At 37.6% G+C, this 17,057-nt stretch overlaps 3 protein-coding genes across 3 annotated transcripts in view; 1 reads left to right on the forward strand and 2 right to left on the reverse strand.

Moving 5' to 3' along the window:
* Positions 1–8,037, reverse strand: part of LOC125187587 (mediator of RNA polymerase II transcription subunit 16-like) — a 9,198-nt gene extending 1,161 nt beyond the window's left edge. The window contains exons 1-13 of the mRNA XM_048084213.1: positions 7,492–8,037; positions 7,221–7,289; positions 5,517–5,605; positions 5,150–5,262; positions 4,855–4,956; positions 4,682–4,766; positions 3,629–4,225; positions 2,657–3,266; positions 2,424–2,503; positions 1,530–1,612; positions 1,182–1,418; positions 875–1,046; positions 206–726 (exon numbers count right to left, since the gene is read on the reverse strand). Of these exons, the coding sequence (XP_047940170.1) occupies positions 206–726; positions 875–1,046; positions 1,182–1,418; positions 1,530–1,612; positions 2,424–2,503; positions 2,657–3,266; positions 3,629–4,225; positions 4,682–4,766; positions 4,855–4,956; positions 5,150–5,262; positions 5,517–5,605; positions 7,221–7,289; positions 7,492–7,805 (3,072 nt within the window). The 5' untranslated portion in view covers positions 7,806–8,037. The remainder of the gene's footprint in view (positions 1–205; positions 727–874; positions 1,047–1,181; positions 1,419–1,529; positions 1,613–2,423; positions 2,504–2,656; positions 3,267–3,628; positions 4,226–4,681; positions 4,767–4,854; positions 4,957–5,149; positions 5,263–5,516; positions 5,606–7,220; positions 7,290–7,491) is intronic.
* A 3,663-nt stretch (positions 8,038–11,700) lies between these two features.
* Positions 11,701–13,931, forward strand: LOC125189996 (cold-responsive protein kinase 1-like). Its single transcript, XM_048087200.1, has 6 exons — positions 11,701–11,785; positions 12,180–12,292; positions 12,682–12,892; positions 12,973–13,207; positions 13,301–13,451; positions 13,605–13,931. Exons 1-6 carry the CDS (start codon positions 11,701–11,703, stop codon positions 13,929–13,931), a joined length of 1,122 nt encoding a protein of 373 aa, XP_047943157.1.
* A 389-nt stretch (positions 13,932–14,320) lies between these two features.
* LOC125187250 (clathrin light chain 1-like) lies at positions 14,321–17,057 on the reverse strand. Its single transcript, XM_048083805.1, has 3 exons — positions 16,655–17,057; positions 15,073–15,226; positions 14,321–14,975 (listed from the first exon to the last, which is right to left on the reverse strand). The coding sequence occupies exons 1-3, from the start codon at positions 16,987–16,989 to the stop codon at positions 14,568–14,570; spliced, it is 897 nt and encodes a 298-aa protein (XP_047939762.1). The 5' UTR covers positions 16,990–17,057; the 3' UTR covers positions 14,321–14,567.

Consider the following 17,057-nt stretch of genomic DNA (forward strand, 5'->3'; position numbering starts at 1 on the left):
TTGTGGTAACAATCGTCTTTTATCAAATAATGGAAATATTAAATGCAAGTAGCAAGTAAAGGTGTAGCATGATGATGTAATGCTACATTTATAGTATTAAGAAGTTCAGATTGAAAAAGATTATTGATTCAAAACTGCTCATGCAAAACTGAGAATTTCTAGTTCATTTCCCTATCTTGAAAATAAAATGTTGCAACAACTGTACCTCCTCAAACGTATATCCTTGACCAGCATTACCGGAACCTAATCTTGACCGGCTAGTTGGACCTTCTTCGGGTGCCTTCACACCATTTCCTACCTGCCCAGTCCTTGGCTGTGTTTCTTCTGATCTGATAGCAGTCGATGCAGGTTTTACAGTTATTGAGTTGGTTTCTTCTGATTTGCTCAAAATACCAATCTGAGGCTTTTGGACCGACGAATCGTTATTTCTTTGAGCAGCTCCAATAAAGCGGGGAAGTTGTGTTCGCCGAAAGAAAAAACAAAATAGCAGAAGTTGGCATAATCGATGAAGGAAATGGCAGTCTCCAATGAGCCGAACAGCTGGAGTTCCTGGAAACGTTCCTGTGTTGATACTGATTGGCATAAATGTTGAAGGGCCACTTATAGGGTTTGGAGCTGTGCTTGGAACAGCGGTATCATTTGTACTACTGATCTTTGCAATAGCCCCTTGTACCCAGGCTTGCATCTGAGTACTACCTGTGGAGCTTGTGGTTCCACCTTGTGAAGCTGAAGATGAAGCGCACAAGGATATTCAAAGGTCGGGAGAAAATAAAAGACAAGGACACCCACTTATCGCTCAAGCTGAGGGCAGTAAAATTCTTTTATGCAGACAAGAATCTTGTAACCATATCTGGGACTAACATTGTATACTTACCCTGAGTTGTTGCAGGAGCAGTAGTACTTTGTGTAGGGCTCGTCACCAAATTACGACTCCCACCTGTACCTGAGGTAGCGGCATGACTTGCCAGTGTACGACAGAAGCTTGCATATCGTCGCAAACGTGTAATGAAGTGTGAAGCCAGATCAAGGACCGCATCAACATAAGCCTGAATCATCACACAGTTACTAAGGTTGGCACTATTAATGAAACACCAAAACATATACATGTCAATTGCACATGGGAAATGCAAGAAATATAAAGAATATCAAGAAGATAAGGCAACAAGCTAAAAGAGACAAACCTGGATACTTAGAACAAGCGCTGGATCAACAGCCATTGCATCAGCATCAATATTAGATAGTGTCTCACCAGATGCTTGCCAAGGTTCTTGCACCAGAGCTGAAGGATTTATTAAAGCTGATTCGATTCCTTTACCGAGCATGTCCAACAACAACCTTGCTTGCATGTCAAGGACCATGGCTCTAACCTCTTGAGCACTCGTGCCTTCAAGAAGCCTACATTTTATTCTGTCCAAACTCTGCATTTCCAGATAAATATTATGTAAGTTTCAAGTCATACAAAGATTTACACTCAGCTTTCTATCATATAATCAAAACAAGAAATTGAAAACGAGCACCAACTAACATACAGGTCCATACTGCTGCCTGTGTTGAGTTGAGGGAAGGGAGTGGAAGTCAGCATCCAGTACAGCAATGACACTGTTCAGCGATACTGGAATGTAAATTGTACACAAATCAGTAAGAAGCAAAACCATATTTAAACATAAAATATCCAACTAAGGTGAACTTATTTATTCACTCCAGTTATTCTTTCCCTATCCATATTAGTAGGAGGGTGTGCATGAAAGGCTATTTGCATTAAGTGATAGGTTGCATATATAAAAATAATAGTGGGTAACCGATCACATACTTTGAGCTTATTAGATCATGTAATTCTTCAAAACTCAATCCTATGCATTGTAAATCGAAGCTATCATCCAAAAGTAAAAGCCCCCCTATGTGGATGTTGGATTCAAATTCTGCAACGACAATTAAAATCGGTCTGACACACAATGGAAATTAATACTCCCTCCGTTCCACAGAAATAGGCCATTTAGAGTTGGCACGGGTTTTATCGCCAAATTGGTAAAGTAAGAGAGAAGATAAAGTAGTTGAAATTGTGTAGTGGATGGTGGGGCCTATAAATGATAAAGTGAAAAGGGAGAAATTGTTGCCATAAATGCATATGGACTATTTCCACAGGACGGAAAAAAGGAAATATGGCCTATTTTTATGGGACGGAAGGAGTATGAATTTTCTTTCTCCCTTTTTGTTTTGGTTTTTAGGGGCTGAGTGCAAAATGACTAGTTTCTATTCCAGACCCATATGCTTATCAGTTCATTGAACATGCCAAAACTTGCGCCATCCTGTCACTGGGACATGATTACATGAGAATGCTTTTGTTCCACTATCAGCCTATGGTGCTGCTGTATACTTGGACAGTATAACTTTACAACCTGAATAGAGGAACTAAGCTCTCTTACCAATCCCATCCTCTGCAGCACTCTGTGTGCAGCCAACTGCATCCCACCAATCAACTCCTACCAAAAGACTCCACCAAAACCTACACAGGCATGAAGTCAAAAGATTCAGAGGTGTGACATGCAGAATTACAAAACCAATTCGTACTCAATATAATACAGGCAGAGTCAATATATATCAGCCAATGTAGGATTATGTTCAACAGAACCACCTTTCAACTATCTACTCAACATACCTCTCAGCAATAGCTCGCTCCCACAATGCAGAGTTGGCTTTTGCTTGACTACTAGGAACAGGAGGAAGCACCCGTATAATTTTCAATATAGTACAATCCTTGCTACCATCATGCCAAACAGATGCTGAACAGCAACTGGTAGAAGAAAATGCCGGAGCAGCAATGGCGGAGCCAACATTAATCTGGTAGCTATCAACAGCTGCGAAGTTTGCACCAGAGAAAACATGAACCCCACCTTGAAGAAAAGAAACAGCAATCTCACCACCATGAGCAGAGTACACTATCCGAGCAAGCGTTCTTATATCACTAGGCAGATCAAAAGGATCAAAACTGACTCTTTTCTCAACACCAGATTCAGGAGTTACTTTTCCATCACGGATTGGTGGTATGGCCACTCCTCCAGGACATTTGAACTCACTAGGTGCTGGTATGCATTTATTCACTTTACTCACCCAAACTGTTTGCTTAGGTGCCTGGCCACCAAAATTAGAGCTAGGATTCCCAAAAATCTGATGGATCACTACATTCTCTACAGATGATTCCCAACGTTGAACTCTCCAGCCATTGACAGAAGGACCTTCGTCAGGATCATAGGGGGACATGTACTGCCCTGCAGAGACTCAAAGCCATTACATTTTGATAAACAGTTAAACACACAACAACTTGACAAATAATTTCCACCACTACAGTAAAAACGTCAAAAGGTATTCTGTCACTCTCAAATGTGTTCTCTTTTCTTGTATTCTGTTGCTAATGTAGAGGTGAGTGACCAGGGCACAGACCCTCTCTTCCCCGAAAAATGTCGTTGTAGAAAGAACGCATGCATATGAATAATGAATAATGAATAATGTTACTCAAAGTGGATGTAACAAGCATAAATCAGCCTATATGTAGGTCCACAGCTGATGAGAATTCAAGTGAAAATGTAAAGGCAAAAAAAAGATGTGGGCCTGTTAGTATCAAAGTAAATACCTTCAACTATCACAACAGAGATTACAGAACCACCACATGTTGGATCGAAGGCAACTGCAGTGACACCAGAACCCCAAGTTGTTGTAGCTGCCGACTGAGCAGCAGCTTCAGGGCTGACATATGCAGAAAAGTTGGAAACAGGAGAACAATGAAGTATTACCACATCACTGTAATCCTGTTCTGTCTTTTTCACACCTTGTTTTGCTTCTAATAACAAATACTCCTGCCAGCTAAACAGATATGCAGCCAGAGGGGCAAAACCATCCCAGGAAGGAGGATTGAGTGAGGGGGGAACTTCATTGTTCACACTTGTTTTGGGAATGGCTTGGAAACCATTTCCAGGGCCAGGTGTTACTTCCCAAACAACAACAGTTGATGGGTTTACTATGGGGACTCCAGCCACATGCAATGCTCCAGAATCTGTGACAATAGCATCAGCAGCCATGATTCCACTAGGTCCAGCACCCAAAAGCCCTTTACTGGTGCAAAACCACTTGGAAGGAGCACCACTCTGATTGGGTGGCCATTGGGACCAGTGTAGCTGAACAGAGCCCGAAGAGAAAACAGAGCAAACACAAAGAAAATTTGGCCAACCAGCTGTCACCAGATGTAAAGAAAATTGCTCAGATGTAATTCTAGAAACAAGATTGATCAAGGAACTTATCTTATGGTTAACTATACTTGGCTAATGGATTACAGTAGACAGTTCGAATCAAGATGAGTAATCTCCAATTGCTGTTATTTCTTAATAAGAGTCAAAATGAATGTTTCTTCCTCGTCATTTTCCTTCTACATGCAGCAGAACAAAGATTAGAAATTCAGAATTACTACTCATTGAGGACCCTTATAGATTCTGAAAATTGTTGTAAATATAACATCAGCAGCTACTTTCAGTTAAATATAGATTATGAAACAGCAAAGAAGAGTATCTGAATATATAAATTTAGTTATCTATATCCTGCAAAGATGCCAAGATCACAAAAAGATGAACAAAAAATAATAACAGAGCGATATACACCAAAGAAAACAATGCGGAAAAAACAAAAGATGAACCTGGAGCATGTGGTTGCTGCGAAAGGAATTTCTCCTCAAATGTAGACTTGGTGGAACCACTAGATCTAGCTGAGAGTCTCCTATACTAGTTTTGCAACAAACAAAGGTTAGCATGAGTCATAAAATATTTCCTAAATTCTCTCCATATCTAAGATGATCAAAGGTATACATACAGGAGAAGCTCCTGAGAGCCACTTTGTTACAACTGCAATATCCTGGCGCCATTCATATTCAAGCTGCCAGCAACTAGCTTCTTTTACAAGATTTGCCGGTCCCTGAACAGAAAGCACCAAATCAAAAGGATTGTAATGCAGATGAGTCAGAAATAAAATAAAATAAAATAAAATAAAATCTCAGGATATATGGTAGATGATAACTGCTCCAAGCACAATGCATTGTCACTCACAATCCAGCTCTACAACTGTGACAAAGGCCACTAATTTTCAAGCAGACTCAATATTTGTATACCTGGGAAGGCTGCGTCCAAATGGTTATCCGTCCATGGAAATTAGCTATGAGCAGTGCACGTGGACATGAAGTAGGCGACCACTCAATGAACTGAACAGAGTCACGAGGTGAATCTGTCAAAAAAAATAAACCAGCCATCTAGTTGGAATACAGTGCGATAGCATCCCTTTCAAATAAACAGTAGGATACCAATTTGTCTTAGTAAGCATTATCTACGTCCTCTTGAAACTCTCACTATTATAAAGATGAATAGCACTCAAACAAAAAAGTATAGAAAAAGAAAGAAGCATCATATTGGTGCAAAATGAAGATGAGTTTTCAACCATGCATCAAAATTGTAATAAAAATGCGAAGTCGGAGACTATACCTGCAATGACATTGAAAACTGTGCATTCAGTAGGTCGCTCAGGTATGACTATATGTATAGGGATCCAAAATGGAGGATTTGCAGTTGAACTATAAAGAATATAATGAATAATACATCAGCACAAAGCATACGCATTTCCAACTATCAACAGTTACAAACTTGTTTACGAGTCAACATTGTGGGTCATATTATCTAGTCTAGCAGCATATATCGAGCAGAGAACAGCCATTTATACAAAACGAGGGGAGAGAGACAGACAGAGAGAGAGAGAGATGCAATATATTGAGCAACATATTCTGGATAGATAACATTGTCCAGTAGATGTTTAAACTAGCCACAGAAAAATGCAATATCAAATTGATCAATACAATATTGATTATTACATGATGATTGCCAGCTGCAGGCTTTTCGATCGTCGTCCGCCCAACCAACCAACGTTTCCCAACACGCATCAAAAACACCTCCACACGGAGCCAGGATTTGACGTAAGGAGGGGCAAAAATATGTTTATAAATAGAGTTTTGTAGTAATGTGAAGGAGCATTTAAAGGAAAATATAAAATAAATTTTCAAATTTGAAGAAAAATACCATTGCTATAAACTTTCGAGGAAGGGAAAATGCCCCACCAACACTCCATGTACATCCGTCCATGAAAGGGACAAGTCACTGACCAGAGAGGAACAAAAACCAAATCTCACGGCACTTGTCGAACATAAAGTAATTGATCCGTTGGATACCTCTCTTCAATTGTTTGAGGATTATTTATAGAGAACGTAGAAGATTAAATCATATTTACTAAAGATTTTAATCTAAATCAAATCTATTAAAGATTAAATCATATTTCACTCAAATTTTATTACATAAAACTAATACTATAAAAAAGTAGGAATCATATTCCCCTAAATTTTTCAACTATCTTCCTTTTACATTTCTTAAAACTCATGCTGGTTCTATTAGCAAGCTTCAATTCGTGGGGTTCCTCGCTCTTCGCCCCGAGTTTTTATCTTTACGCCCGGTGCCACGTGCCCCTAACAACACTTCTAAGAACTAGACTTCTATAGACTTGCAAATAGGCAACTCTAGACTCAACCAATTGAGTCTTATAATTCCAATCACCTAACCTGGTCTCAAGTTTAGCTATAGTCCCCTAACTAAACTCCCAAATGCACCAAGGATCTAAATTACAATTACCCTCTCAACCCCTCAGTTTATTGAAACTATGCTCTCTATGTTCCTATTCTTCAGTCAAACCCCATCTCTCAAGTCTTGGCTTAGCAAATAGACATGCTCGTGTGGTGATCAACCATTCAAACACACAATATAGCCAAGAACATGAAGTAAAGAAACCAAACAAAGCAATAAATCAAAACACAAACTAATCCTTTACATGTCCACTTAGTCTCCTACGATAAGGGATTCAACCAAGGTTATTCATTGTTTTACGACATGAGGCACTGTGACAGTGGTAACCACCAAGGGAGTATGGGAACTATTGTACTATTAATAGTTGGGAATATGAAATTTCTTTTGTAGGCTTCAGTTGGAACACACTCTAAAGATATATATCAAAACAAGCAAAGAAGCATAATGTTGTGCAAGAAAAAAAATGTTCAAATAAAGCAGTGGCTGAAGAAAGTATCTTTGAATAGATATGTGGTGCGACTAAGATGCATAGAAAGAAGGTGCAAAATATTATGGCATGACCTCGGAATTCTTGCACAGGTTTCTGATGCACAAGCTATGCAATTCAACTTCCCACACCAAGCAACAACACTGCAAGATAACCAACACAAATATCAAATAAGACAGAGAAAAGGAAATTATTTGAGATGCAAAATACGGTTTTAGGAAAAAGCACCAAATCATCCACACACACCCTCACGAAACATAAGAATAATAGTCCAACAAAGCTAATTAACACTGACTGAGAATGGTTACAACCAGTAATTCACCAAAATTAATCTCAAAAACACACCTAAAGGTTCGGCAGAGCTCGGGAACGCTCATCTTATGCAGCAAATTCGACTTTGGCTGCTTAAGCTTGATGTGAAAAACGGTGGCTGGGGTGGCGGAATCATCATCCACAGAATCGTCAGTGGAGTTGGCAGGCGCAGCTACTGGAGTGTCCTTTTCCGTCATCACCACGTCCTCCTCGTCCTCCCCTGCGTCTGCTTTATCGGAAGAGGCAGATCCAGGAGAAGATGGCTGGAGGTCGGATTCGTTAGTGGCTGATGGTGGAGGTGGGTCCGGTGGGGGTTGCTTGGAATTGGAATTGGTGGTGTCATTCATTTAGAAAGAACACCAATTGACCAAAAACCCTAATATATACTAGTATAATTGGTATAGGTGGAGAGAGAGAGAGTGAAAGGAGAGGTGAGAAAGTCACAATTGAAGGCGACAGGAATGACTGTAGTGAGGGAGAGGGAAAGGGGTGGACGGGATGATTGGATTTGGGGGTTAAGGGGAAGACAAGTGAGCAGATCCCAGCTGATTGTGTTTCTTCCTCTTTCCGCTCTTTCTCTTTCTTTGCTTTGCTTTTTCTCTGATAAGTCTGTTGTCCACTTCTCCTTAGTTTTTTGAAATTTATTATTTTAAAGTTGTTCTTACTTCATTTTTTTATTTGACTTTTATGGTTATTGTATATGAAAATTAAAAATAATTATTACTAGAAAATTGTGTATTTTGCCTTTTTGAGAGTTGTAAAGAAAAATAGTTTTTGAGTAAAAATAACACTTATTTTTTTTTTTGTATTATTTTTAAAATTGTAAGAAATTTTGAATCGGGTTGATTTGATAGGTTGGGCCGAAACCTGAAATTTAAAATTTAAATGATAATTGTAACCTGACAAATTATGACTCAAATGGCTCATAAAATAGTCCGACAATCTGATAGAGTTAACCTGCTTTGTTAGGATTTGCAGTGCAAGACTAACAAATCAGATTAATTCACTGAACAATTGCATGCATAGAACGCGAACAATTTGTTCTCTCTCTTACTTTACATGTTCGCCACTTTAATCATTTTTTCAACACGAGTGCAAAACTGAAGCGTCTCGCTTATGGTGGGACGGAAGGGGTATAAAATAATTAAATTCCAAAACATGATTTTTAAAGTTAGTCAAACATACTATTGATGATTTTCCAAAGAATTATGCATGGACCGCGACTCCTTCACATGATGTTTCTGTACTCTATGGCGAATCTTGGAGTATTTGTTTTCCACAAACTCTTTATTTGACATTTGTGTGGCAGAGTTTATTAAGTTATATATGACTCGACTAGAAAGAAAGTAGGACTTCAACTCTGGAGAAGAGTGAAAATTTGAAATTCCCAAAGGGAAGTTTTTGAAAATTGGATAATACAGGATTATGGTTTATGTCTAGTCTTATTATAATGAGTCCGATCAAAGAACTGAAGAGGCTAAGACTGAGCCACGCCTGTTGAACCTTTACTAATAATTTGAGCATAAATTTAAATTTGATATCTGAAATAATTAATTAACATCTTCTATCAAAGTGTGGTTTAGCACAAAAACATCATTTATATTCATCAATAAATTTTAATTAGTCGTGTTTACTTTAATAATAAAATATTTTATGAACACCTTTTGAGGATATTATCAAATTAGACTCTTATGAATACACAATTCACTGCAATAATAATCCTAATACCGCTAAACGTTAATCATTTCCTAAATATACTATGAGTTATGAAAAATCTACATCTTTTAATAAATCAAAGCAATGTTTAATTAATATCTCATGCTCAATATTATTTACGAAGATTAAGAAATAATTAATCCTTCCACGAATAGTAGTTCTATTGAGTTCGGTGGAGATTTTAAGAAATACTCCGTATAAAAAATAGTGGAATAAGAAACTCACTTACCATTTATAGTAAAAGTTTGTGATTCTTATTGGTGGACAAATCAAAATAGAAAAAACGAGACTCCTAATCGCGGACGGAGGGAGTAATAATCATTAAGTCGCACCAATGTCATTAGTGTCCTCATATAAGAAAACTTTCGGACAGACATTCCAACATTTATCGATAAGTAACCAAATATGTTTAGATTGTGAATATTTACATCTGCAAAGTAAAACAAATACAATACGATAAAAAAAATAAAATTTTATAACATGTTAAAATGAGTGTGGAGTTTGATTCAAAGTTCATTTTCTCTATATGCCGACCATAACATGATTGAGATCCATATTATTATGACTATAAAACTATTCATTCTGTTTCATAAAAATAGAAATTCTCCATTTATGAGAATGGACTCTACAATTCATTAATACTAATTCTACTATTTTATCAATTTTGCATTAAAATCCGTATCATTTTTTCAAAGTTCTTATTTTCAAAATGGGTGGAGTATATATATTGTATGTTGTTTTTAGCGGGAGATAAAATTATACTCCATCCATTCTATAGTAGTGAAGTCATTTCTCTTTTTAGTAAAAATCAACACATTTCTTCTAATTTATTTTCCCATCTCTCTTACTTTATTCTCTCTACTTTTTCCTCTATTATCTTTTTATTTAATACATTACACACATTTTTCTTAAATCTCCGTGCCAGAAAGAAATGTCTCCACTACTGTGGAACGGAGGGAGTAATATAGAACTCCATCCGTCGCATAAAAGATGTCACTGGAATGATACGGGAATTTAGGAGGTTTTGTTTTGTTTGTGAAGTGAAGAAAAAAAATATAATTTTTATATTAATATGAGAGAGCTTTTCTTTTAAAATAGAAATGTTTATATCTTTAGTGGGACAAATTAAAAACAAATGTACTCCCTTTGTCCCTCTGTAGTAGAGACATTTCTTTTTGGCACATGATTTTAAGAAATTGTGTTAAAAGTGAGTTAGGTGTAAGGAAGAATAAAGTAGGAAAGTTAGGCAGATGAAAAGAGAATAAAGTAGGAGAAAGTAAATTAAGAGAGAATAAAAGTTCGTATTTTTTACCAAAATAAAAAACTTAGCTATAGTGCGACAACTAAAAAATGAATACGCTCAACTACGCAGGGACGTAGGGAGTAATATTTTTTTCTAGGACAAAAGTAACTCATTTACCCGTTTTTATTCTGATCAAACGAAATAAAACAAAACCATGAGCAAGGATATTCATATGTTCCGTACAAATCAAACGGTTTAGGTATATCGAACAGCCTGACAACATTGACTTTTCTTTTTCTGTTTATTTTTGTAATTACAATAACATTATATGGAGTAATTGAATGTAATTTACTTAATTATGTTCAAAACTTGGAAAACTAGAAAGTAATTGAATGTACTTCCTCCGTCCCGATTAAGAGTCACACTTTTTCATTTTGGTCCATCCCCAATTAAGAGTCACACTTCATTTTTACCATAAATAGTAAGTAAGTCACACATTTCACTAACTCAATTCACTCACATTTTATTATAAAATCAATATAAAAAAATGGGTCACACATTCCACTAACTTTTTCAACCAACTTTTCTTTACATTCTTAAAACTCATGTCCGGTCAAAGTGTGACTCCTAATGGGGAACGGAGGGAGTAATAACTAATACGTCAATTATAAACCAACAATAAAAAATTTCCCCCAAAAATTACCATAGAAATGGAAAACTAGAAAGTAGAAACAAAAAGTACTCTATAAAGAAAAATTGAAATCTTTTGAAGCCACTGTGTGTTTTGTGTGTGTGTGTGTGTTTGTGATAGAAAATCAGTATGCGGATGATTTTAAAATGTGGTTACTAGTGTCAACCTATACGTTATAGGTATCATATAACTCAAATGGTTAATCAATCACCATAACTTCTATTCAAACATCTAAATTTCCTATATATGGCTCAGCGATAAATTTCAGGGAATTTAATCACTCACCTATTATCACATAGTTTTCTTGAATGACTTGAGATGCATTACGTAGTATGAAGTGAAGGCTTTGCATTGTAGTAAAGATTTAAATCACTCACTTGTATCCATCTGCAGAAACAGACAATTTTTTAACTTCGTTTCTGGAGTATATAAGATCGTGGTAAGATTTTTCTTGTTACTGTGATGTTTAAATGTGTGCAGGCCTAAGAAAGCTGATTTTGGAAGCAATGTGGGTGCAAACTTGATGGCTAATGGAAATGTCTTGGTCGTTTGTTGTCCAGATCGAAAGTCACCTGAGTTGGATTAGGAGGAAATGAGTTGTAGCTGCTTTGGTACTTCATCTTCGATACCAAAGAGACGCGACAAGCATGCTAATGAATCCATACAAGCTGAAGAAGGTAAATACTTAATAAACCTGTTGTATGGAAAAAATATTATGAATCGGTCGTGCTCGGATAAATGAAGATCTAGGAGTTGCACTGGAAAAGTGCTGTCTGCATTATCTTTCTACAACCTGGAAAACTTATTGAATTTAACACCCAACAAAACAGATATTAATTAATTAATTCCTCCTAGTGTTATCGCTGGTATCATGCTGCATGAGGGTGTGTGAGTTCGTATGCGCAAGCCCAGTGGAGTTGCATTTGCAGTCTAATTAGGAACCTTAAGTTTTTGGGCAGTAAGTGCTGAAGATTGAACATTTGAACCTTGATTGGATAACTATGGTTGGTTGGGCACCTTGCCTAATTTTCTGTCATTTTTCTAACATATTCTAGATGCATTATGGTGCAGAGGTCTCAATTGCAAAGACAAAAAAATTCACCTACAATTTACTGGTAGGAGCAACAAACAACTTTCATCGAAGTAACAAGATAGGAAGAGGAGGTTTCGGTACAGTTTACAAGGTGTCACTCAATGCAACATGTTGTTTCCCTTCACACGTACATCGAAACTGTTTAGCTGATTGACTGAACGATGCATTATCGTTTTATTAAAATGTAACTATTCTCGGTATTACTGTCAAAGAGGCTTGACCTTAGATATAAAGTCAAATTTCATTCATATATTTAGCACTTTGGAGCCTACTTATTGCTTTTAAATGTCCAGCTATTGGTGGTATCACTTAAAAGTACATCTCTTAGAGGTCTTAATTAGGTTCAATGAGGGAGTGTTTTTCACAGGATGTTGTACTATGTATATAATTTTAGTGTATCTTTTTAACACTATAATTTTGTTATGTCCCAGTTTTAAGATAGCCTATTTATTTCTTATTATATCCATTGATATTTCCTAGGGGGTCCTAAAAAATGGAAGAGAAGTTGCTGTGAAGGTGCTTTCAGCTGAATCAAAACAAGGAGAACGGGAGTTTATGACTGAGATAGACACCATATATAATGTCAAGCATCCAAACCTTGTTGAGTTGCTCGGTTGCTGTGTTTATGGTCGTAACCGGATTTTGGTATATGAATATTTAGAAAACAGTAGCATCGATCGTGCACTATTGGGTAAGCTAGTAATTAGTAGCTTGAAGCAAGAATTTTCTACTGTCCATTGGATGTTCAGCTTACACAGTGTGTATTCACAGGTTTTCGGAAGTCCATAAAATTGGAGTGGGAGAAAAGGTCTGCCATTTGCATGGGGACTGCAAGAGGGCTTGCATATCTTCATGAAGAACTTGTGCCTCACATTGTGCATAGAGACATCAAAGCTAGTAACATACATCTGGACGAGGACCTCCAACCAAAAATCGGAGATTTTGGATTAGCTAAGCTTTTTCCTGATAATATTACTCATATCAGCACAAAAATAGCAGGAACAACGTATGTTTCATTTTATATCTTGTGATTCTAATCGCATATATTTTTAGCAATAGTAGCTAAATGTCAAATGTGTATCTGGTTTGTTCCTTCCAGCGGTTACCTGGCTCCAGAGTATGTTTTAGGCGGTCAGTTAACTCTGAAGGCTGATGTTTATAGCTTTGGAGTTCTGACACTTGAAGTTGTAAGCGGTAGAAGTAGTGGAAATACTAATTATGGAGGTGGCGGTAAATTACTAATGGAATGGGTGCGTATCATTTTCTCGTTACTTTGATATCACAGGCATCTATACTAATATAAAGTTTATGTGGTTCGATTTCTACTTGTTCAATCTGTTATATCGCTTTACTTGGTAAAGTTTGTTTCCTCCTTTTGGTGATGTATAATGGTTGCTTCCTAGGCCTGGGAGCTTTATGAAGAAGGGAAATTGCTGGATCTTGTCGATCCCGAACTTGAGGAGTTCCCAAAGGATGAGGTAGTCAGGTATATGAAAGTCGCCTTGTTCTGTGCTCGAGCTAATGCAAGCAGGAGGCCATTGATGAGCCAGGTCACCGAGATGCTTTCTAGAAATGTAAGACTAAATGAAGATCAACTCACGCCTCCTGGTTTCTTCGAAGGTTCAAGCCGGAAAAGTGGTATGGTGTCAAAGAATAAGTCGAGTGACACCTCAACTAGTCACCAAATGAGTTCTTTTCCCATCACAACCACTGAGGTAGCCCCAAGATAAAGTTAAGTAGCTGAAATCAGTGTGTTGATTGAGCATCAAAAATTCAATAACGACAGCTTAGTTGAGTTCACATTAATTTCCAAGGGCCACTTTATGTTGGCCTTTCGCGCTAATGATATTTATACCCTTTGTTATTCAGTTCTTTGCATGAGGCGTTTCTGGCTTCTAGGTGGTTTGTGATTAGCTTTTACCAATAGAGGGGGGCATGAATCTCACGGATTCTGGAGATTTTCTTATATTTTATGCATACTATTCTTCCAACTACTATATTACATTATTGTTCCATGGTACAACCAGATTTGCTGTCACATTGTCTCTCAATAATTGATATTCTCTCCCATGCAAGGACACAAATCCAATTGAAAGGGGTAGGGTAATAAAGACAGGAATGGATCAATCATACTACTATATTGGAAGAATGGATACGAATACGATACCGGGATAGTTCAACACTAGGCTTACAGCAACAAACATCATGAATCAAACAACAAAGAAATGCTGGATACAGAGGTAAAATTCCACATCCCTTGCATCACTGAAAATGCAATGGCAGACATAGAAAGGAGAAAGAATGAATCTTGATGAGAAAATTGGATTTTAGAAAAATCAACACTTATCCAGTTATTTAGCTGGCTGTTAAGTGGCTGGAGCAGCATGTTCTACCCCCATTTGTGGAGCACTGTCTGGCACAGAACCCTTGGCAGGGGCGACTGTCGACTCTTTGGCAGGATTAGGAGCAGCATTTTTGGCATTTTCCGCGTCCTTGTTTTCCTTCCCATCCTTGGCAGGAGCAGGCGGGGGCGGTAGCATGTGGGCGGGGGGATTGTGCTTGAGCTTCACCAATATTCCACGCATCCTCGAAAGATCAGTTGGTTTACCAGGTTTGGGCCCTTGAATGACTGTGATTGATGGCTTCTTATCTTGATCCTTCTTTTTTCCCCTCTTTTCAATATTGGCCACCTCGTTGGGAACGAGTTCTGCGATGGCTTTCCAGTACTGTTTGTCAGCCTCTTTGTGGAACTTTTCTTGATTGGCAAGGGATATCTGTTTAATTGAGAAAATCATAAGAAACATCTGTTACACTTGCTTCGATCATCCAGGTAAAAGAAAGAAGAACATGCTCGCTATCTCCATAACAAACCTTTTCTCTTTCTCGGTTGGTAGTTTTGTTAGTCTCTATATTAAGCTTTCTTTTCTCAAAGAACGACTGTTTATATTCCTCGGCTTCTTCTATGATTTGGCTCCGCATGTTTTGTTCCCTCTTCTCCTTCTCCTCTAGCCGAATAGCATTTTGCCTGCATCCCCCTTGTATGATTAGAAAATCATCACAGATTCATATAACTCTTAAAACACATGGAGTAATGGTAGGATGGCAACGCCTATTCATCCATTGGTCAAGAATTATGCATCATTGTTCAACTAGGCAATCTGAACCCGTCTATAATTAGAGAACGTTTTGTATCAACATTATCACAGATTAATAGAACCATATAAAAAGATATGGAGTACAGGTAGGCTGGTAACACCTATTCATCAAAGATTTCAACACAGTCCCATCTTGACTTGGTTAAGATTTTACATCATTGTTCAACTGGTCATTCATTAAAATGAAATTCATATTCTACAAATTAACTGCAGCACAAAGTAAAAAATCATTCCGAATGTGGAACTTGTTGAGGGGTGCCCCCACTGTTGCATGTACTCAAGAGGATAGGCATGACAGGATGGATGCAAAAGTAAAAAAGAATTACAGAATAACTTTCAGATGAAAACAATGTTCATATAGATTTATTGACAAATAGAGACTAGAGAAAGATTATCAAATAGATGTCGTATATATTGACTGATATGAATTGGACACGAGGAAGGATGTACAAAATGAATAAACCCCTACGTCTCAATAAACAGAAGCAGTAGTAACATTTTGAAACAGTGTAGTTCAGCTTCTTTCAATATTGATCAGAAAATAGATATATGTTGCACTATAGTTTGAGGATGCAATATAATTCAATATATATACATACACCTTCTTAGATGAGCATTTACTATTATCTAAAACCTTTGAATCAAGTTTCTTAAAATATCCAATGAAAATGTAACTGCTAGTCTTAGTTTGAGCTGACTCTTCATCTCAAGCTTGGGCAGTATGATTTCATGAAATCCAAAACAGGCTCTTCTCTGCCATTTCCTACTTCCCTTTATCAATATATTCCAAGTTTAACATGATAAAGATCATGAAGATCACTTGGCCCAAATAATACCTTCCATCAACATCTAAGCTTGCATTTGAAAAGCTAAAATCACAACAAGTAGTCGACAACAACTTATATAAATGTCCTTCATGTAACGATTCCAATCCTACCATGTTTGATTCTAAAGCCACATCTTCATAAGCTATAAGCAGTTGCAGCAATGGAGATCTTACGGTTGAAATAAAATTCAATTCAATTAGAAGGATTATCAGGAAACAATTGTCTTTCCCGGAACAAATTTTTACAGCGAGATCCAACTTTCAACACAGATCATTAACATTAAGCAAATAAACAAATAAATAATCATTGATCATTGAAAGTAACTTCGATCATGAAAGATCCTCCTCAGATTCTAATTCTCACACGCATCCAGCAACAGTGTAAGGCAGATCAAACTATACATTTGAGCAATCAACAGAAAAAATTGTAAAAGAATAGCAAAATAGAATAACAAATAGAGAAAATTCTAACCTCCGCCACTCCCGAAGAGCAAATCCTTCTTCCTGCATATCACCTGGAGGCGGAAGGATCGGTCCGTCCGAGCTGAAAATCCCCTGTGCATCTCCCCCAATGTCAAAGGGAGAGCTCCCATTGCCATTAGCGATAGGAATCGTGCCGGAATATCCGACTGGCTGATCACTTGACCCGAATCCGAACGGATCGTGGCCGTTGGCATGATGATCCACAGCCACTTCGTCAGTTTCAGCGGAGTACGGCGGCGCGTCGGCTGAGGAGAAGACGGAGGAGTAGGAATCATCAAAGGTGGTGTACCCGCCGTTCACGCTGTAAGCGTCGAATGATGCCATTACTCTCTTCTCCAAATCGCTGATCTCTCTCTCTCTCACCGTTTGGTGTGAAGAATAGAGAATGCGTA

The sequence above is a fragment of the Salvia hispanica genome, chromosome 5 (genome assembly GCF_023119035.1).
Source record: "Salvia hispanica cultivar TCC Black 2014 chromosome 5, UniMelb_Shisp_WGS_1.0, whole genome shotgun sequence".
Classification (NCBI taxonomy): Eukaryota; Viridiplantae; Streptophyta; class Magnoliopsida; order Lamiales; family Lamiaceae; genus Salvia; species Salvia hispanica.

What these genes read in the sequence shown, in the direction of transcription:
- LOC125187250 (XM_048083805.1), bottom strand. Translation starts at nt 16,989, where the DNA reads ATGGCATCATTCGACGCTTACAGCGTGAACGGCGGGTACACCACCTTT. An exon ending in GCTCTTCGGGAGTGGCGGAG is followed by an intron (nt 15,227 to 16,654) that starts GTTAGAATTTTC and finishes AGGGGGATGCAG; the next exon opens with GCAAAATGCTATTCGGCTAG. An exon ending in CCAACCGAGAAAGAGAAAAG is followed by an intron (nt 14,976 to 15,072) that starts GTTTGTTATGGA and finishes TCAATTAAACAG; the next exon opens with ATATCCCTTGCCAATCAAGA.
- LOC125189996 (XM_048087200.1), top strand. Translation starts at nt 11,701, where the DNA reads ATGAGTTGTAGCTGCTTTGGTACTTCATCTTCGATACCAAAGAGACGC. An exon ending in ATCCATACAAGCTGAAGAAG is followed by an intron (nt 11,786 to 12,179) that starts GTAAATACTTAA and finishes ATTATGGTGCAG; the next exon opens with AGGTCTCAATTGCAAAGACA. An exon ending in ACAAAAATAGCAGGAACAAC is followed by an intron (nt 13,208 to 13,300) that starts GTATGTTTCATT and finishes TGTTCCTTCCAG; the next exon opens with CGGTTACCTGGCTCCAGAGT.